Source organism: Narcine bancroftii, chromosome 1 (genome assembly GCF_036971445.1).
Source record: "Narcine bancroftii isolate sNarBan1 chromosome 1, sNarBan1.hap1, whole genome shotgun sequence".
Lineage (NCBI taxonomy): Eukaryota > Metazoa > Chordata > Chondrichthyes > Torpediniformes > Narcinidae > Narcine > Narcine bancroftii.
In genome coordinates, this window is record NC_091469.1 from 367,987,553 (window position 1) to 368,010,057 (window position 22,505).

The 22,505-nt window shown below is 42.6% G+C and overlaps 1 protein-coding gene across 3 annotated transcripts in view; it reads right to left on the minus strand.

The window, feature by feature from the left end:
* Positions 1 to 889: 889 nt before the first annotated feature.
* dazl (deleted in azoospermia-like) overlaps positions 890 to 22,505 on the minus strand; it is a 93,249-nt gene continuing 71,633 nt past the window's right edge. Inside the window, exon 10 of one of the 3 annotated variants that reach the window (XM_069912940.1) lies at positions 890 to 1,092. In XM_069912940.1, the coding sequence (XP_069769041.1) occupies positions 1,063 to 1,092 (30 nt within the window). In that variant the 3' untranslated portion in view covers positions 890 to 1,062. Of the gene's footprint in view, positions 1,093 to 2,812; positions 3,046 to 22,505 lie in introns of those variants that run through there. The other 2 variants (XM_069912937.1, XM_069912939.1) reach the window with 2 other exon arrangements.

Below are 22,505 nucleotides of genomic sequence, written 5' to 3' on the forward strand. Positions count from 1 at the left end.
AGTGTTAAAAATAGATCCATTAAGTTACTGGGGGCCAACAGTTCAATTGTTTTAGTCAAATTAAAGCAGAGTAAAAGAGGAAATATTTGCTAAAATTTTTAAGTTAAAACTGTGTTTAAATGAAGGCTCAAGTGATTTTATGTCCTTAATCCATCAGAAAAAAATTATCTGACCTGCAAAAGATGGGATGATAAAATGCAAAACTACAATCATTGCTTGGGGTAGAGAATTTTTTTTGGTGAGGTAAATCTCAATATTTCTTGTAAAACATCTCATATGGTAATAAAAATCTCTACAAAGTCATGGTAAAATTTTGCTCTTTTTTACTGCAGCTGCTGATTTTTAAAAATTGCTTATTAGCAAATAAATATTGCAGTAATTCTCTTGGGAAGCCATACTATATGCAACAGGAGAAATATCGAAGAAATGAAAATAGAAAAAAAACTGAAACAAATGTCAGATCTTTACAGATACTGTTTCCAGTATTTTCGGTCATCTGTAAATTTTTGTTCAATGAAACAAAAAAAATGTCTTTGCTTTCCAATAATCCACCTCTCAGGCCGATTTTAAAACAGTGCTCTCCTGAATTCTGATGATTTTACCATTGCCACTACATTTAGCCATCATTTGCATATCATTTTATTCAGAAATCAAATTTGTCAAAGTCAAGAGTGCAAGTTAAACCCGCTCATCATAGGATATTCATTAATCAACTGTTTTTGTGAAACAATAATTCCAAAGGAATTTACAAGATAAATTACAACGCTACGACATTAACCCCAAGTTTGTACAGTAGAAGTAGAGATATAAATGAAATCTAAAATGGCTATACTGTTAATCATGCAGAGTGATTTAACAGGCATGTGTCCATGAACACACTTACTCATGCTTCTGGTAAGAGTGGATTTTAGTTTTACATGATCAAAACTCTGTATGACAAAACCAACAGAAATAACATAACCCAGTCTTAAGGATCAACAGTAATGATATGAGCAAAGATCAGATAGTTTCATCCATCCTGTAAACAGGACCAGTTACTTCACTTCAGATGCAGCTGGACGACTAAACTGTAAACCTGTGTACTCTCTTCTCCTAAACAAAAAAAAACAAATGAATAAATTAGCAAATTCATGGTACATTTTAACAGGAGCGGTGAGCTTAAAAAAAAATGTGGAAGAGCTAATTTTTCCCCCCCTCAAATTCAATGGTGTTTACTTAAAACACTTAAATGCATTTAATGTTTTGATTGATTTGACTGTTACGTTTTGGAACATTTTTATAGGTTTGATAGCCAGTCAAGACAGAGGGGATGACAGCAGAGTGCCATAGATATTTTCCTTTGTGGAGTTATATAGGGTGCATTTGTTTTAGACTGACTCACCCTGCATTTTGCCACATGATGGAAATGATATCAGAGGCTGTGGTCATTTAAGATTCAATATAACAAAGCCCAAAAATTATTTTCATTATATGAAAGAAGGCATTGCTTTGTGGATACAGAATTGGCTTGCCTAGAGAAGGCAGAGGATGGTTATAGATGGCTTGTATCCTGAATGGTGGCTGGTAACCAATGGTGTTCCACATGGATCTATTCTGGGACTCATCCTCTGATTTTTCTTTTATAATTGCCCTGGATGAGGAAGTTGAAGGGTGGGTTAGCAAGTTTATAGATGACACAAATGTTGGTGGTGTGGATAGACTGGGGGCTTGGCAGAGCTTAGAGTGACACTGATAGGATGCAGAGTTGGGCTGAGAAGTGGCAGATGGAGTTTACCCCCAAAAGGTGAAATTATTCATTTTGATAAATCAAATTTGAAGGTAGAATACAGTGTTAATGGGAGGACTCCAAGCAGTGTGGAGATATCTTGGGATTCACGTCCATAGGACACTCAAAGCTGTTACAAAGGTGGATAGTTAAGAAGGCATGTTGGTGTGTTGGCCTTCATTAACTGTGAGATTGAGTTTAAGAGCTGTGAGGTAATGTTGCAGCTTACAAGATCTTAGTTAAGGTCCACTTGGAATAGTATGTTCAGTTCCGGTCACCTCATTACAAGGAAGATGTGAATGCTACAGTAATGTTGCCGAGGAAATTTACAAGATTGTTTCCTGGATTGGATATCATGCTTCATGACGATAGGTTGTGTGAACTTGGCTTTTTCTCCTTAGAGTGATGGAGGAAGAGGGGTGATCGATAGATGCACACAAGATGATAACAGCATTCATCATGTGGATGGCCAGAGGCTTTATCCCAGGGCTGAAATGGCTAACATGAGGGGCATAGTTTTAAGGTGCGTACTGGTGGGATACAAGAGGCGAGTTTTCCCACAGAGTGGTGGGTGTATGAATGTGTTAGCAGCAATGGTGGTGGAGGCAGGTACAATAGGATCTTTTAAGAGACTATTAGCAAGATACATGGAACTAAGAAAATGGAGGGTTATGCAGTAGGGAAATTCTAGGCAGTTGTTAGATTAAGTTATTAGGTCAGCACTACACTATGGTCAAAGGGCCTATAGCATGCTGTAGATTTTCATGCTCTGTTATTATAATAGTTAATATTACATTTTATACAAAGGATCTTTCTCATTTAAATATTTAAATTCCCTTCTAACTACAAAAAGGAATCTATAACTTTAAAAATAGACCAACTCAAACATAGCATTAGTTACAGTGCCCTCCATAATGTTTGAGACAAATACATTTTTCCTTTGTTTGCCACTGTGCTCCAGAGTTTTAAATTTGTAGTCAAACAATTCACACATGACTAAAGTGTACATTACAGATTTTATTCAAGGTTATTTGTATATATTTTGGTTTAATCCTGTAGAAATTACAGCACTTTTAATACATCATTCCCCCATTTCAGGGCACAATAATATTTGGGACATTTGTCTTCATTGGTGTTTGTGTTTAATTGCTTCATTGGAGCAGTTATAAGAGAGCTAAGCTTGCTTCTCAGGTTTTGATCACCTTTGGAGTCTGTACTTGCAATTTTTCATCATGAGGACCTGAGTTGTGCCAATGAAAGTTAAAGAAACCATTATGAGGCTGAAAAACAAGAATAAAACAGTACAAGACATTGCCCAATCCTTAAAATTACGAGAATCAACTGTTTAGAATAATATTAAGAAAAAGCATACTGGTAAACTCAGTAATTGCAATGGGGCAGGTAGGCTAAGGAAGACCTCCACTGCCGATGACAGAGTTCTCATCATAATGAGGAAAAATCCCTAAATGCCTGTCCAACAGATCAGAAACACACTGGATGTGTTAATGACTACTGTCTACAGAAGGCTTCATGAATAGAAATACAGAGGCTACATTACAAGATGCAAATCATTAGTTAGCCACAGAAACAGGATGGCCAGGTTACAATTTGCCAAGTATATTAAGGAGCCTGAAGAATTTTGGAAAAAGATCTTGTAGATAGACGAGACTAAGATTAAGCTGTATCAGAGTGATGGCAAGAGAAAAGTATGGAGGTATGGTGCTACCACTATGTGTATATATATATATATATATATATATATATTCTGTATGGGCTGACCCACCCCCTGAATCTGTGATTCCTCCTTCCCAGATATTCCCATTAAGGCTATTATGCCCAAACCTCTCCCTCAGTACCAGCCTTGGAACTGGGCCAACAACATGCAAGCTGATTTGACACTTTAAGGTGATTAAAGCCTATTAATAGTGATTCTCTGTCTGATTCTGATTGATTGGGAGTACAGTTTAATCATTTTAATTTTAAACCATGGACAAGGTGAACAGATTAGACACTGACCCCAGGGATCCAGAGACCTCGGCAAAATTCGACCAGTGGGTGCACTGCCTCAACATGAGGCGCAATGACATGTGGAGGCGCAATGACATGTGGAGCGAAGAAGACAAGAGGGAAGTGCTCTTTGCTGAAGTTGACCACTGGGTTTTTCAAGCGATAAGAGACTTTGCTACTTACTCTGAAGCGATGGAATTCCTGTAAAAGCAGTACCAGGCCCTGATGAACATCATATACCCATGATTCCTCCTGGGCAGTCAACAAAAAGTGCCGGATGAGTCGACTAACGAATATATGCGGGCACTGTGGCAGCTGGGGCGAGCCTGCAACTGCCAAGAAGTCTCTGCAGCTGCCCACCTTAAAGGCCTAATACAGGACGAATGCCATGTTCAGCTCTGACTACATCAGACAGAGGCTACTAGAAAAGGGTGATCAGACCCTGCAGGAAGTAGTGGACCTGGCTAAATCGCTGGAGACAGTGCACTGAAGCATTCTCTTCAGGTAACATGGCTACTGTGTGGGGTGAACACAGGCACTGCCATCTTGGGACACAGGGTTTCATGTCACTGCCACCGCTATTGAGTACCAGAAGTGCTACTTCTGCGGCCTAGAAAGCATCCCTAGGAAGAGCTGCCCAACCTGAAGTGCCACATGCTCCACTTGCGGGAAGAAAGGACATTACGCAGAAGTATGTAGGTCTCAATCTTTCCCCCAGGAGTGCTGCGTGCAGCTGACAGCCATCACCATCTTGGGCCATCCCAAGCTCCACCTCAGACATCATTTCCAGTGGCCGGATTAATGGGGCCATGAAGACAACAAGACGGGGTGGCACCACTTCTAGTGACATGGGACAGCGCCATATGAGTGACATGGGGGCAGCCATCTTGGCAAGCGCCCCCAAACCAACACAGGAGCAACTCTGACAGTGACCACATGCTCACCTCCATCATCCTCGATTAAAACAGCCCACACCAACTGGCCAAAGCTTTGATGAACGTCGAAGTAAATGGCTGTTTATGTCTATGATCTGTTTATTCGACACTGGAAGCACCGAGAGCTTCATCCACCTGGGTACTGTACAGCAATACACCCTCGTGGTGACCCCGAGGGAATGTGAAGTCTCCCTGGCCTCCCAATCCCACTTGGCCAAGATCAGTAGCTGCTGCACCATGACACTAAATGTGCAGGGCACTGAGTATAGGAACTTTAAACTCCGGATCATCCCTCACCTCTGTATACTGGTCAAACCGCGGCTGGTATTTCAGTGACCCCCATCCACCCCCACGGCCTGCAAGATCAACCAGCCAACCCACCTGAACTTGACCTGCAACCCCTCTACTCTCTGGGTCCCTCCACTGCCCCTGTTCGAGAACCTCACCCCCGACTGCAAGCCAGTAGCCACTAGGAGCAGATGGTACAGTCCCAGGGACAGTCTTCATTAAAATGGAGATCAAATGGCTCCGAGCAGAAGGAGTCATGGAACTCAGCACCAGTCCATGGAGAGCCCAAGTAGTAGTGTTAAAGAGTGGAGAGAAACTTCACATGGTCATTGATGACAGTCAGACCATAAAACTGCTTCACCCTGCTGGATGCCTATCCACTTCCCTGCATTGCCGACATGGCCAATGAGATTGCCCAGTTCCGGGTTTTCTCGACCACTGACCTCAAGTCAGCTTACCACCAGGTAGAGGACAGTCCTTACACTGCCTTCGAGGCAGACGGTCGCCTCTATCACTTGTTCCGTGTCCCTTTCAGAATCACAAATGGGTCTTTGCCTTCCAGATGAAGATAGTCCACGTAATTGACGACTATGGATTCAAGGCCACATTCCCCTACATCAGGGGTGTCAAACTCAAATTCACAGAGGGCCAAAATTAAAAACTTGGACTAAGTCGTGGGCCAAACTAAATATTTATTGAAAATTTTCAACAACATCTGCATGTTTTCTCTTCTTTCAACATGTGTAATGTTAAACTTTTTCTTATTAAAATAAATGTTTAATAATAGTTTTGGTTAAACTCTTTCCAGAAGAAGCATTAAGAAATGAGAAATTAAATGTTCCATAAATAACATTTCTCTATTGCCTTTAAGCTCCTTTTAAATTTATTTTTTTTCACAAGCCAACAAGTCAAAAAAATAACAACTTGCTTCAATGAAAATCCAATCTTTCAACTATGAACAGTCCAAAGTTAACCAAAGAAAATATTAATCCAAGCTTAGCTTGCTACACTGTGATTTACTCTGATGCACCTGGGTCTAATCCAGATACTTGGCATCTCTGGGGTCAGAGTTTTCCTCCCACCTGTCTTGAAAGGTGCTGTTTTCTGTCTTTCATTTGGCCATTTTCCGTAAGGGGTTTATTACATGTGAGTTGGGCGACAGGTCGCAGATGCTAATGAAAGTAAAGAGAGGAGGTGGGGGCAATTAGCGGGCTGACGGGCCGGCGCCAATGCATTTGCAAAGCATTCTGGGATTTGTAGTATTAGCTGTGCATGTGCTATACTGGCACGGCGGTCAGCGGGCCAGCTCTAATATATATTTGATATGATCTTGCGGGCCAAATATAATTATATCATGGGCCAAATTTGGCCCGCAGGCCTGAGTTTGACATGTGGGCCTACATGGACAATGTGACCGTCTGCAGCCATGATCACCAGGACCATGACACCAAGCTCCACAAGTTTTCCAGGTGGCCAAAAGCCTCAGCCTGACCTATAACCAAAAGAACTATGTCTTTAGCACTTCAAGGCTGGCTATCCTGGGCTGCATGGAGGAGAATGGTGTCATTGGGTCAGAACCGGACCACATGTACCCCCTGTTGGAACTTCCATTACCCCAAACCCTCTCGGCCCTGAAAAAGTGCTGGAGTTTCTTTTCCTATTATGCAGACAAATCCCCTCCCCCCCCGATGAAATCGGCCACTTTCCCTCTATCGGCAGAAGCCCAGACAGCATTCACATGCATCAAGGGCGACATTGCCAAGGCGGCGATGCATGCTGTAGATGAATCCATCCCCTTCCAAGTGGAGAGTAATGCATCCAACTTTGCCCTGGCCATCATGCTCAACCAGGCAGGAAGGGCCATGGCATTATTTTCTAGAACCCCCAGAGCCCCAAGCTTCAGCACTTAGTCATTGAGAAAGAGGCCCAATCCATAGTGGAAGCTGTGTACTATTGGAGGCAGTACCTGGCCAGAAAACCTTTCACCCTGCTGACTGACTAACCTACAGTCACTTTTAGGTTTAACAAAAAACAACAGGGTGTGATGGATTATGCTATATTTTATATTATATATCGGCTCTGTACACGCTGATCTTTGTGTGTTTCTTCAGGTGGTTGTTTTTCCAGACTCTTTTGTGTAGTCTTCCAAAGGCACTATTTGCCTTGGCGAGTCTGTTGTCTATCTCTTTGTCGATCCTTGCATCAGATGAAATGGTGCAGCCGAGGTAAGTAAACTGGTTGACCGTTTTGAGTTCTGTGTGCCCGATGAAGATGTGGGGGGGCGGGGGGGGGCTGGTAGTCATGGTGGGGAGCTGGCTGATGGAGGACTTCAGTTTTCTTCAGGCTGACTTCCAGGCCAAACATTTTGGCAGTTTCCGCAAAACAGGACGTCATGCACTGGAGAGCTGGCTCTGAATGGGCAACTAAAGCGGCATCATCTGCAAAGAGTAGTTCACGGACAAGTTGCTCTTGTGTCTTGGTGTGAGCTTGCAGGTGCCTCAGATTGAAGAGGCTGCCATCCGTGCGGTACTGGATGTAAACAGCGTCTTCATTGTTGAGGTCTTTCATGGCTTGTTTCAGCATCATGCTGAAGATAGTAAAGAGGGTTGGTGCAAGGACGCAGCCTTGCTTCACGCCGAAACACACAAAGATCAGCGTGTACAGAGCCGTTGTCATACCCACACTCCTGTTCAGCTCCGAATCATGGGTCCTCTACTGGCATCACCGACGGCTCCTAGAACGCTTCCACCAGCATTGTCTCCACTTCATCCTCAACATTCATTGGAACAACTTCATCACCAACATCGAAGTACTCGGGATGGCAGAGGCCGACAGCATCAAATCTACGCTGCTGAAGATCCAACTGCGCTAGGTAGGTCACGTCTCCAAAATGGAGGACCATCGCCTTTCCAAGATCGTGTTATATGACGAGCTCTCCACTGGCCACTGAGATAGAGGTGCATCAAAGAAGAGGTACAAGGACTGCTTAAAGAAATCTCTTGGTACCTGCCACATTGACCACCGCCAGTGGGCTGATATCGCCTCCAACCGTGCATCTTGGCGCCTCACAGTTTGGCGGGCAGCAACCTCCTTTGAAGAAGACCGCAGAGCCCACCTCATTGACAAAAGACAAAGGAGGAAAAACCCAACACCCAACCCCAACCCACCAATTTTCCCCTGCAACCGCTGCAACCGTGTCTGCCTGTCCCGCATCGGACTGGTCAGCCACAAACGAGGCTGCAGCTGACGTGGACATTACCCCTCCATTAATCTTCGTCCGCGAAGCAAAGCCAAAGAATAAAAGCCGTTCTCTGTCAAGATGATCAAAACAATATGTTCATTCTTTTCAGAAGGAGCAGCATAAATCAAGAATTAAATTCCATGGGTGTTGGGGAAATTGAAATTCACGACATAATTCTTGTCAGGCCAGAGAACAGAGGATGGGGAAGAAGATTCAAGATATTGATTAAGCATTAGATTATAAATAAATAATACTCCAGTGCTTAGGAATGCAGATGACACTGTGGAAGGTGACGCAAATCTATATTAATATGGAGTCAGCAAAACAAAGGAGAAAAATGGGTGCATGGGCAGGTTAAGTAATTGTGCAGCAAGTTAATTCATGCAATTTAAAGAATGCAAGTGATAAAACTCTCCAGTTCTTTACAGAAAATTTGCTTTGACTTGCTACACTATCTCACCTACCACATCACACAAAAACAAAACTCAAACCATGAAGAACAAAACCCAAAAGTAAATAGATGGATGAATACATAAATAGACAGACAAGCTGACAAAAGGCATTAGGTGTCAGTAGATTGCTGCAAGAATCTTATAAATTCAGGATGGGACCCTTTATCCAGACCAAGGTAAAAAGTGATTTTGCCAAATTTAATTGTAGAGATAAACTGACATTTAAAAAAAAACAGTTCAGAAATAAAACGCAACCATCTAAGTTAACACAAGATTTAGAAAATTAGGGTACCATGGATGAAAGGATAATTCAAATTGGTGAGATTAAACTAGACCTCTCAAATGAAGAAAACATCAACTTTTTCCACCACAGTTATTGTTTGACTTGCCGTTCCCATCACTTTAGATTTATATCCTAAATTTATTGTTGAATAGATGGCCAATTGAGTTTCCTTTGGTTTTCTCCTGTGTCAAAACAAAATCCCCTTGTGATTATGTAACAAGTGGATCAGTAGCTGCGATTTGATTAACTGTTTGCTTCAAGTGGAGCATAGAGAATTGAAGCGATCTGCATTGCCAAGGCCTTCCAAGTCCCCATGTTATTAAGTGCCCTAAGCCTCCTAGTGGAGGCAACATGGTTGATGAAGTCTTCGCTATGCAGGCTTTACCAATGTTTGAAATACCACACAACTTTACAAAGGGACACAGTCTCTTCCACTTTATCATTCAAGGAAGTGTGTGGGATGCAATTTCAAAAGAATTTTCTGCCTAACTGTCATACGCCTGATTTTAAGTTGGCTCGCTCAACTTAATTTTTTTGAGCTGACAGCAGAGAAACTGGCCTTTGAGCCCAATTTGTCCATGCAAGGCCATAATGTCTATCTACACTAATTCTATACGGCTTCATCAGACCCATATTCCACTGTCGTACAAAAAGTATCAATCCAAATTACTTCTACAAAATGTGATATTCACATAGATTTACATTAGATTCTATTTTATAACATGTTTAAAATTATAATTTTGTACATATATTAATGTTTTGAATTTTTAAAATATTTTATTTAAGAATTTTAAAACCACGTCCATGTATCCCTATTCAATGAAGCTACAAGAGAAAGAAATTGCACATGTGGGGTATATATAAATAAATAGACCACCCTCCCCCACAAAATATATCAAAGAAAGGAAAAAAAGAGTTGAGAGAATGTCAAAAAGAAATAGAAAGTCTCAATACTACTAATAATGAAACTTGGGGTTACCACAGGATGGGCTTCCAGAGAGTCCTTCAAATTTTCCAACCAACGTGTTGTAAGTTTGGGTTCCATATTTTCAAAAAATTAATACTTATTACATAAATTACATTATTTTCTCAAGTGGAATACAAACAGGTACACAATTCAGCATGCCATCTCTCCATCCCTAAATCTATATTTGATTTCCAAGTAATGGCTGTGCACTTCCTAGAAACAGCTAAAGCTAGTCATAAAAATTCAATTTAATACATAGTTAACCTTAATTTTATTCAACACAAATGACATAGAGTCTGTGGAAGCTTAACTCCTAATATTTTCTCCAAAAAAATGTCCTACCTCTCACCAAAAAGGTTTTACTCTAGGACATTTCCAAGTAGAATGCAAAAATGAACTTCCTGACCACATCTGAAACATAGATCTGATAATATTGGGTTCAATTAAAAAATTTTTTTTGAGGAATTAAGTATAATTGATGCAAAAAATTATATCAAACCAATCTATACCTAACATTAATAATTTTTGTCAGATTTTCTTTACATAATTGCATCCAATCATTTTCATCTATTTAAATCAACATCCATCTTAATCTTGATTTATGAATTCCTAACTAAGGTGCTTCTTTTTTAAGTAATTTATACATCACCAAAATGAACTTATTCAAGTCACCCTTACATATCAATAATTCTAGAAATTCTGTCTAGGTAGTATCAAATTAGGATCTAACCTATCAACCAAGAAAGCCTTTACCTGATAATAAAAGCAAAAGGTATAATTGGAACATTAAACTTTTCCTTCATTCATTCATCTGCCAGCTTCAAAACCATCTTCTATTTTAATCCCCATTCGACTCCAAATCCTCAAGTATTGATTATCCATGGAAAAAGAAGTCTATTTTGATATAAAGACATTTTTCGGGAAATCAAACGTTTTCCATCTATTTCATAATCTATTTTATTCCATAATTCAATCATATGTTTCAAAACAGGTGCATCTCTACTTCAATTTAACAACTTTGAATTCCATTTTCAAGTCCTGCATATAATTTTCTCCTATTTTACTCAATTCTGTTTTAACCTAGGCTGGAGATTTATCTGCATCAATATCCCATTAATAAATTTCAATTGAGCTGCCTTATAATTTTTTTTTAAATGGGGAAGTTGCAAACCTCCCACTTCAAATTTCCAGGTCAATTTTTTCCCCAAGCACACTCCAGCCACCTTTCCTTTTCATAAAAAAAATCCTAATACTCGAATGCAAATCCTTCAAAAATTGTTGAGCAATCCAACAGGGAATTGACTGAAAAAGATTTTGAACCCTTGGAAAAATATTCTTCTTCATATAATTCACTCTTCCTACTAGGGCTATAGGGAAGTTATTCCACCTATTCAAATATTCTTTAATTCTATTAAGGAAGATAATACAATTTATATAAAATTATTTAAATCATTATCAACTTTAATCCCCAAATACTTCTTCATACACACAAGGAAGCAGCTCTATGTGCTTGTAGATTATAATTTTATCCAACAAAATTGTTGAATAGTGGGTAGTTAGATTAAATAAACTTTAATGTATCTCCATGTTACTTACAGCAATTCAGGTAACATAAATACTACAAAAAAAAATTGAAATAGAAACTTTTAAAAAAATCACTCATGGAATTGTGAAAAATAAAGAAACAAACTACAAAAGAAACAAATGTAATTAAAAAAAAAGTTTGGGGTTAGTCACTCAATATTATACATTTGTTGCACCTTCCACAGTAAATTCGACATTCCAGAGCACTGAAGCATAATTTATTTATAATCTAATGCCTAATCATCATCTTGAATCTACATGCCCATCCTCAGTACACTGGCCTGACAAGATCCATGTCATAATATTATAAGATTTGGGAATACCAAAAACTCTCAGAAAGCAGGAGCCAAATCTTTTGTGTTGCAATTGAATGGTCTGAAAGTGCACAGATTGGAGATCAGCAGCTGCAAATGATTTTTTCTTTTGTTGGATTTCAAAATACATTATACCTGTAGAGACTCATGGGGCCTCTGTTGTTAAATAACAGCAGTGGGTCACTTTGTCATTGCCAATAAAATAGTTTATTATATATAAAGATTCTAGTTTATACTGTGATAGTTTATACTGTGATATAAATTTTTACTAAAGCTACTGGCATAATGAATTTCAAAAATCAAACTGTGGAACTGCCTTCACCTAGTGAAGGTATGCTCAGAGTTCAGCTTGAGTTGCCTCAACCACATCTTTAGTATTCCTCCCTTTAGTTTTTTTGAATATAAACCTTTATCCAAACGCCTGTCTTTACTAAGCAAAGATAACATCTTAGCTTGGTTTTATCATCCTGTCAGCTGGATGGGAAAATATTCTGAGGAAAAGTACCATTTATAAATCACAACTTGGGGCATTATTTACATTATTATGTGTATCCTATATTGAGGAAAAGCACCCCTTATGTACACATCTTTGCTTATAACATGAGATTCAATGCAAGGAAAAAAGGGTTCATATTATAGAAAACTGCAATGGATAGATTTTCAGGAAAACAATTTCTCAGTAACACTGGGAAATATTGTACATAGGAAGTGCAGATTGCTTACTTGGTCTGCTCTTTCAGGTCACAGTTAACTCACATGGTGTCAAAGCCCAAATAATTTCACAATTTTCATTAATGAGAGTAATTCACATAATAGTTCACTATTTATAAATCAGAGCTGTTATGTGGCTATGGGCAAAATAACTTCTGCTAATCTGAAAACCATTAATTGGTGACAGCCAAAATTGGACTAACAAATCAAAGCAAAATTGGAAGCAGTTTTTAAAATGAGTGCCATAGTATATTTTAGTTTACAGTATTTTTAAGTCCAAAAATTGGACAATTTGAAATTAAGGGATTATCACTGAAAACTAACAATTTTAAGAATATTAAGGTGGTGAATAAAATGGAGATAAATGCTATCATAATAGCTAAGGGTAGATACAAAAACACAATACCAAAACAGCACTTAAATAGGAAATGCCAGAGATGAGCCAGACATTTAAAAACTTTGGAGATTTTGCTTACAGGAATCAACTTTCCATTCTCTCATCAGATCCACTATATCAGATGGGCACTGCTGGGGATAGGAAGAGCAAAAAGAAAAAAGGCACAGGAATGCACTGCTAAACTGAATGGTGATCTCAGCATCACAGCAAAACACAATTTCACAAATGCAGACCCTTCGGCCTACCATGTCAGTACTGACCACCAATCATCCACTTGCATTAATCACCATGTGCTACCTTGGGGAAAACCCAAGATTCCTGGGTAGATATGGTTCATGAATGGTTTTTTCTCCATCAGGTGCTGTGTCTTACAGTGGCCGACGTGAGGAGAGTGTTAAACACAGCTCACCCATGGAAAGCTGCTGGTCCTGGCAGAGTGCTCAGGGGATGTGTGGCTCAGCTGGCAGATGTTCTCACCAACATCTTTAACATCTTTCTGAGCAGCGCAGCAGTTCCAACTTGCTTCAAAGCTGCCACCATCGCCCCTGTGCTGAAGAAATCATCAGTGACCTGCTTCAATGACTCCCACCCTTCACATTCACATCTATCATTATGAAGTCATTATCAAGCTCCTGTTGTCCCCCTCACTGGAGCCCCTGCAGTTTGCATATAGATCCAATTGCTCTATAGATGATGTCATCGTCACCACCCTCAATCTATCCCTCAGCCACCTGGAAAATAAGGACTCACAGGTTTGAATGCTGTTTATTGACCAGTTCTGCATTAAACAATCATACCTCAGTACCTGACAGGGAAGTTGACACTGCTGGACCTAACCACCTCCCACTGTAATTGGATTCTTGACTTCATGACATGGAAACCTCAGGAAGACCTGATCAATACAGCCCTTCTAAGACCATTACACTGAGTATGGGGGCCCCCCCAGGGCTGTGTGCTTAGTCCATTGCTGTTTTCTCTGCTGACTCATGACTGTGCATCAAAACACAGCTCGAACTTCAAGTTTATCAGCATGAACGATGAGTCAACATAGAGATGAGATACAGTTACTAACAGACTGTTGCAGAGCCAACAACTAGCATCTGAATGTTAATAAAACAAAAGAGATGGTTGTCACCTTCAAGAGGACCAGGGGGGAAAATCACTCTCCTCTGACCCTTGATGCCTCTACCACTGAGGTCATCAAGAGTATGAGGTTTCTTGGTGTGAACTTAAACACCAGCTCCCAAGCCATCAGTCTCCTCAATTCCTAAAACATATGTGTATTAGTATACCATAGATTTTTATTGTATTACGACTTAATATTTACTGTAAATATTCACATATAATGCAAAAAAAAATCCCCCTTTTTCCCCTCAAAAATATGGGGTTGCATTATACACAGAACGCATTATACATGAATATTTACGGTAACTCCTACTAATGTAAATCTGCTCCATGGTCCTGGAGAAACACCATCTTGTCTTACTATGTATTGCATTAGTAGTTATGTTTTGAACGGCAAATAGAGATGACTTGAATCGAGGTCCTCCCCTTTTGAACTTGTGGGAACCAAGGAGTTAAGTATTCATGGAAAAGTACAAAGAATGACAGAGTAAAACAAAATGGATAAACCACTTTAGTAGGAATGATGAGTCATAAGGGTACACGGGAGGTGTTGATTAGAACAGAAGATTATGGCCAAGACGAGAACAAAGAAATAATTAGAAATATCTGGGGTATGGATCGACTTCTGATCAAAACAACAGGATGCTCTGGCCTTGGGGATTAAGATGGGAGGTCTACATAGATAATTGCAGAGCAGGAAATTGCTTGAGATAAATCTTATGCAAGGAGTCTATCAAAAAAAAAGCCAATTCTTGGTCAATGTAACAATGTTGATCTATATTAACAGAAGAGACTGGACAGTAGGAGTCAGTCTTGAGAAATAGCTCACCGAGAAAGTGACCTATGAACTAATGAGCTCTGTTAAGCTTTATTCTTGTGCTATGTAATAAACTGATTGTGAAACCGAATATCTTCTCCTATCACTTCATTCAACGAGCACGCTGGACTCAGCTGACACATAGATTAAGTTGAGGGTAGGGTAAAGCTAGAGTCCGAAAAACTCCAAGGAGCATAATCCAAGTGCCGATAAACATTCCTCAAATGCCAAAACTAATCAGCTACAATTGCCAGGCAGGGATTTAAAAAGGCTGGGAATCTTCTCTGGAGAAAGGAGACCTAACAAATTTTTTAAAATGTGAAGAAAATTGGTCAAATTCTCAGCTCACTCCCACACCACCCCCTCCCCCACCCGCCAAACACACACACACCTTGAAGGGGTCAAATCCACTCATCACTAATAATGTCAACAAGGAATTCAAGTTTTTCCAAATAACATTAAGTAGTTCTGCTTTGTAGCAAGTTTATAGAAACGCATGTTGAATATGAAAGGATAAAGGTACAATATTCTGCTAGAGTTAAATGAAGTCGGAAGAGATTCTCATGGAGCAAAACAAAATTTGAATCAAATAGCCTGCTTCTTTTCTATAATTTCAATCCACTTCCACTTAAATTATAATCTATAAATCAAATATTTCAATTAATTAACTCTCCACAAATAAATGAAAAAGTTAATCTATACAACACGCCTTTACATAATCATCTGATGCTTGATGTTGGGATCTGTGCCTATTCATTTGGAAACATGTCCATGACTGTGTTTGCACCCCACGATCAACATAGTTCTGAAAAATAAATGTTTAATCAAAGCACTCATTTTTAGGTGGAGTGTAAAGTCAAAAAAGGTTATTTTTTGGAAGCAAAACATTCAAATATTGAATTCATTAAGGAATATTTGATCCTCAATGGGGCTGCAACCAAGTGTTGTATTTCAGAAAAATATGCCATGGAGAAAAAATATTCTTAATAGGTAATGAAAGTCATTTAATCCAGTGTACGCCATTTAAATGGATGCTCCATTTGAACTTCTTGCCATTCTTCATTTAACTAACCAGAATAACCCATAAGCTAGATGCTAGAAATGTAAAACATAAACAGAAACAGAAAATACTGGGAAAACTGAGGAAGTCAGACATCTGTGGAAAGAGAAACTGCAACACAATCACTAGAACTAGTAAAGGAATGTAAATAGTTTTACAGTGGAAGGCAAGATGGGGTGGAGAGGTGTCAAGAGGGTTAAATTATGACAGGATGAGTCAAAGTAGCTTAAATAAATATAAAAAAATAATTTGCTGAAAAAACTCCGCAAGTCAGGAAGGATAAGTGAGGAAAAAGAATAGTCAGTTTCATCCTGGAACTCTTCATTGAAACCAGTGCACAGGGTAGATAGCCAGTATAATGAGGACAGGCTAGGAGGGGTTAGTCTAAGGCCAGTAAGAGAGGTGTGAAGATTAATGGATAGAAGCAGATGATTAGCAGATGCCAAAGAAATAGAGAAAGAAAAAAAGGCAAAGATGAGTCATACATGGTGGAGACAAAGACTGTACTCTGATATAGAGAAGGTGACAATACAAGTGTAATGAAAGCTGTTAGGGAAGAGGTGAAGGAAAGATGGACTTAGAAAGGAGGCATGGGAAAGGAAAAAGGAATAATCCTGCAGGAAAAACATAGGTCACAGAAGATGGACCCAGTCAGGAAGGGGGATGAGAATGGCAGAGATGGGAAAGGGGGAAAAATAGAAGTAGCTTGAAATTGAGAGGCATATTGGCTGCACTATTGTAATGCCACTTTCTTGCACAATGACAACTATAAATATTTATTATCTATGTTTTCCCTTTATTATCTATGTTTTCCCTTTATATCTTTTCAATTTAATCATTATCTTTCGAAGAACCTGTTTGGCCGAAACAAGAATTTTGGTGCATATGACAATCAGCTCATCATGACCATACTCCTTATTCTGATACTATGATTCCTAGTTCTAAACTCAAAATATCCTGCCTGTATGCACTCAAACTTGTGAAATTAACAAATTTCACCATCTTTCATTTTGCCAAATCTGCTCCAATACAGAAAATCTGCTATCTCTTGAACAAGTTTCATGAATCTTAACTGCAGTCCCTCTATTGTATCTTATTTTTCAGACAAGGAGGCAAAAACTGTGCAAAAACAAAAACCCCAGGGGCAATTTCCCCAAATTCTATGCAACTACAAAATAATTTTTTTTGTTCACCTCATTTGATTGAGGTCACATACCTTTTGCCTTCCTTTCCTACAAGGCTGCACCTCGGCACCATTTTGGTTACTTAGATCCTAACCCTGGCATACAGACCACTGGCAAAGCAAGCAACATCATTCGCAGGGAAATCAGGATACGGCCAGGGGTGGGGACATAGCAGCACTACAAGTCTGATTTGCAACAACAGACTGGAGCTGTTTCAGGGATGTAAACAAAGAATACACAAGCTCAATGATTGGCTACATCAGTTGGTGCATTGAAGATGTCATTGAGATCAAATGCTTTACAACCAGGGCTAACTAAAAATCATGGTTGAATGCAGAGGTTCAGGCACTTCTCAGAGCTCGTGATGATGCCTTCAGGATGGGATGGCACAAATATCAGCCAGGGTTGAAATCTCCTGTGCTATCTAGAAGGCAAAGCAGGTGTACACACCAAAGATCCACATATAGCTGTGCGACACAATGCGTATGTGGCAAGGGATCAAGACTGTGGAGATACATCACGAGCCTACTGCAGGGGGCAACCTGCATACCTGCAGAAAGAGCACTGGAGGACAAGGCAACACCCAGTCGGCTGCCAATCGCCCTCCGGGATATAAGCTACATCTAACCCCTCGAGGTTAGTCTCAGAGCCAGCACAGCTACTCTCACAGCCAGCTCTGTGGAAGTTTGTGTGGAATAAAGCCTGTTGAACAGACTATGTTATGTGTCTGCTTTTCTGCTCGATAGCGCATCACAATTTATTCCACAAAAAATTTGAAGCTGTAACGGAAAAGCTCCTGAGTGCCAGGAGCCTTGAAGTTCACCCACGTCATCCAGAAGCACAGGCACACTTCAAAATCTGGAAGCACACCGTTGAAGCAATCATTGAGGCACACGCCAATGACAGCCTAGACTTCTCTCAAAGCTGGGCTCCCGAGCTTTCCAGGCCCTCAAAGACTGCACCAAGTACTCTGAAGCAATGAAAACCCTAGAAATGATGTACAAACCTTCCACAAATGTGGTCTGCGCAAGGTACCTTCTGAGTATTTGTGCCCACCAGCCTGGACAGATGGCCGAGTCCTACCTGGGAGCCCTATGTGAGCTAGCCTTGGCAGAACCCGGAGTGAACAAAAGGGAGGTCAAAAGGTTGATCAGAGATGCCCATGTCTGCGGTCTATGCTCAAGAGCTATCAGCCAGAAGCACAATATCTACTCCCTGGCCAAAACAGTGGAGGTAGTCCAAGTCCTGGAGGTAGCAGTCCTGCACACTGAAACCTTTGATCCCAGGCTTCCCAGGTGGTCAGCTCAGACCACACCCGTGGCCCAAAACCAGACAGTGGACGAGAACATAGTGGCTGCAGGCACCTCATGCCCTTGTAAGTACTGTGGGTCCCGGGCGCCAAAACTGCCCGGCCAGAAATCAGTCCTGTTCAAGATGTGGCAAGAAAGGCCATTTCACTAAAGTATGCCTTTTAAAGCCTGCCAGCAGCTCAGCGGTCCTCTACGACCAGCCCCCATCCCACCCAGTCTCGGACATGTGTGATTGCTGGGCGATGCCAATGCCCCCACAGCAACTTCCGCTACCAGCGCAGCCGGGAAGGAATGACAGCCAGGCAGCTGCCATGCAGCGCCACCATCTTGTGCCGTGCAAGCGCAAGCGCCACAGCTACCTGGGCCCTCCCAGGCCTACAACGAGCACAGCACCAATGACGATGTGGTCAACACGGGCGCTGACCAGGCCGCCCAACCTATGCACCCTATACCTCCAGACACCACTAATCGACACATCCCACACATACAGAGAGTGCCACCGTCTAACACTCACCTCTTATGACGCACCCAACACATGCAGAGGATGCCACTGGCTGCGACTCGTCTCCGCCATCGAGGAATGACAACTCTGATCCCAAGATGGTCCTAGCATCCACCACACTGACCAGAGACATCCCTCACGGCCTCGGGTGCTCCAAGATGGATATCAAAATCAATGGCAGTTAACGAGATGCCTAGTCGACAGTAGCAGCACTGAGAGCTTTATTCACCTGGGCGTGGCCCACTCCCTAAAACTCAAAATCCACCCCACCACCTTCTCTATCACCTTCACCACCAAGGATCGAACTATTAATACCCTCGGGCACTGCTCAGCTGATATGACTGGGGGGGGGGGGAGGTGGGAGGAGAATAGACATACTCCAGGTTCAGACTCCTGGTCATGCCCAAACTCTGCACCCCATCCTCCTGGACTTAGACTTCCAATGTCACCTGCAGAGCATCACCCTCACCTTCAGGGGGCCCCTACCCCACTCACGCTCAACAGTGCACCATCCAACCAGCCCCAGCCAACCTCCAGTCTCTCCATGCAGCGCATTGCCCCTCCCACCCTCTTCTCACACCTCACGCTAGACTGCAAGCTGATATCTGCCAGACAGAGACTTCATCAGGGCAGAGGTGCAGCGGCCTCTGGCAAAAGATGTCATAGAGCTCAGCAACAGCCCATGAAGAGTCCAAGTCCTAGTTGTCAAGAAAGGCAGCAAGCTGAAGATGGTCATGGATTACAGCCAGCTGGACGCCTACCCCTTACTGAGGATAGCCGACATGGTCAATGCGATAGCCCACTACTGGGTCTTCTCCATGATTGACCCGAAGTCAGCCGATCACAAAATCCCCATCCACCAGCGGCACAAGCCTTACACTGCCTTCGAGATGGACGAGCGCCTCTACCAGTTCTGCCGAGTTCCATTTGGGGTCACAAACAGGGTCTCCATCTTCCAATGGGACGTGGATTGCACAAGCTAAAGGTGATTTTCCTGTACTTGGATAATGTCACTATCTGCGGTCACTACCACCAGGGTCACGACCACCAGGGCCACAATGCAAACCTGGAGAAATTTCTCCGGATGGCCAAGGAGCTGAACCTCACTTGCAATAAAGAGAAGTGTGTGTTGAGCACCACCTGCCTCGCCATCCTGGGGTACATCATGGCATATGATGTCATCGGCCCGATCCAGAACCATTAATGGTATTGCCCCTTCCACACACGCTCAAGGCCATCCGCAGGTGCCTTGAGCTTTTCTCCTATTACTCACAGTGGGTTCCTCACTTCTCGGACAAGGTCCATTCACTGGCCCAGGACGCAACTTTTCCTCTCCCACCCGAGGCACAGGCAGCCTTCACGCAATCAGACAGAATATTGCAGATGCTGTGATGCATGCCGTGGACAAGGACTCCCCATTCCAGGAGGAGAGCGATGCCTCCGATGCGGCCCTCACCGCTACCCTCAACCAGGAGGGGCACCCTGTTGCCTTCTTCTCCAGGACCCTCCACTGTTCTGAGCTAGAGCACTCAGCCATTGAAAAGGAGACCCATGTGATTGTGGAAGTGGTCCACCACTGGTGCTACTACCTGGCTGGCAAGAGATTCACCCTCCTCACCAACCAAAGTGCAGTGGCATTCATGTTCAACACCACCCACAAAGGCAAGATCAAGAACGATAAGATCTTGCACTGGAGAGTTGAGGTGGCAAAATAAAGCTACGACATCCAGTACTGATGGGGGAAGTTTAACGACTCCCCCAATACCCTCTACCGGACTTGCGCGTCGCTCCACGACGACCAGCTGCAGACCCTGTACGAGTCCCTCTGCCACCCGGGCATCACCCACTTATACCACTTTATCAAGTCCCGAAACCTCCTGTACATCATCAGGGATGTCAGGACCATGACTGAAGCATGCCGAATCTGCATGGAAAGCAAGCCCCACTTCTTCCGCCCGCCCCAGGCCCACGTTGTAAAGGTCACTCACCCCTTCGTGCACCTCAGCAGAGACTTCATCGAAATGGTCTATTTCTTCGTGGTCATAGACGAGAACTTCCGCTTCCCTTTCACTATCCTGTGCTCAGACACTTCCACGGGGACCGTCATCATGGCACTGACGCAGAATTTCACAGTGTTTGGTTACCCGGCGTTCCTCCACAGTGACTATGGATCTAGCTTCATGAGTGAGGAACTGCGCCAATACCTGACAGCAAGGGGCATCGCAACTAGTCGCACGACTAGTTACAACCTGTGAGGTAATGGACAGGTGGAGCACGAAAACGGGCTAATCGGGAAGGCAGTCCTTCTGGCTCTCAAGTCCAAGGGGTGGTACTGGCAGGATGCCCTCCCAGAGGCACTCCATGCCATCAGGTCACTTCAGTGCATGGCTACCAACGAGACCCCTCACGGATGCCTGTTCTCATTCCCCAGGAAAGTGGCGATGGTAACATCATTCCCAGCATGGCTCACGTCCCTGGGACTGGTGCTCCTGCAATAGACACGTATGGGCACACAAGGCCAAACCCCCTGGTCGAGTATGTGTTCCTCCTACATGCAAATCATAACTACGTCTACGTTAGGTTCAGCAGTGGCAGGGAGGACACTGTTTCAACCAGGGACTTAGCACCAGCGGGAGCACCCACCACAGTGCCACAGCATCCTTCATCCTAGGACCACGCCGGCCCGATGGACTCCCCCAACCGCGGACAGCTGTGGAACACACAAGACCACGTCAGCCTGCTGCACCTTCCCCACCCCACTACCCATCCAACGCCTCATACACAATTCAAATCTGACCGCCCCAGCCATCCCACCGCGCTGCACCATGCCAGCCGCTCCAGCCCCTGCCCCCCCTCTCCCGACTAGCCCTGCTTAACCTCGCCGACCTTTGGCCAGGAGCCAACCCTGTGACGGTCACAGAGACCATCTAATGTATTTATAATAATGTACTTATGTTTGGGGCTTTATAGAACATGGAATATAACCTCCCCCCGCGACAATTTTAAAGAAGGGGGTGAATGTGGTGATACACCACTAGCCTACTGCAGGGGGCAACTGGTGTACCTACAGGAGGAGCAGTGGAGGATAAGGCAACACTTGGCCGGCCGTCAATCAGCCGACTTGAATGGACCAAGCCCCATCTGGTCGGCTGCCAATCACCCTCCAAGATATAAACTAGATCCGGCCACTTGAGGCCAGTCTCAGAGCAAGCACAGCTACTCTCACTGTGTGGAAGTTTGTGTGGATAAAGCCTTTTGAACAGACTTTATGTTTTGTAATGTATCACAATTCAACCTTGTGTGTTAAAGATGACAACAACTTCCTTCCAGACAGACTGAACATCTATGCATGGCATGATGAGAAAAGGATGATGCAAAAGAAAGCTCAGTGTCCTCTTGATGAACGGGCAGCTGCATAGCCACAGCCGAGGTGAGGAGAACCCTATCCAAGGTGAACCTATACAAAGCAGCGGGACCGGACAACATATCTGGTTAGACACTGAAGGACTGTGCAGACCATTTGATGGAGGACTTCATGACATCTTCAACACCTTACTGAGCAG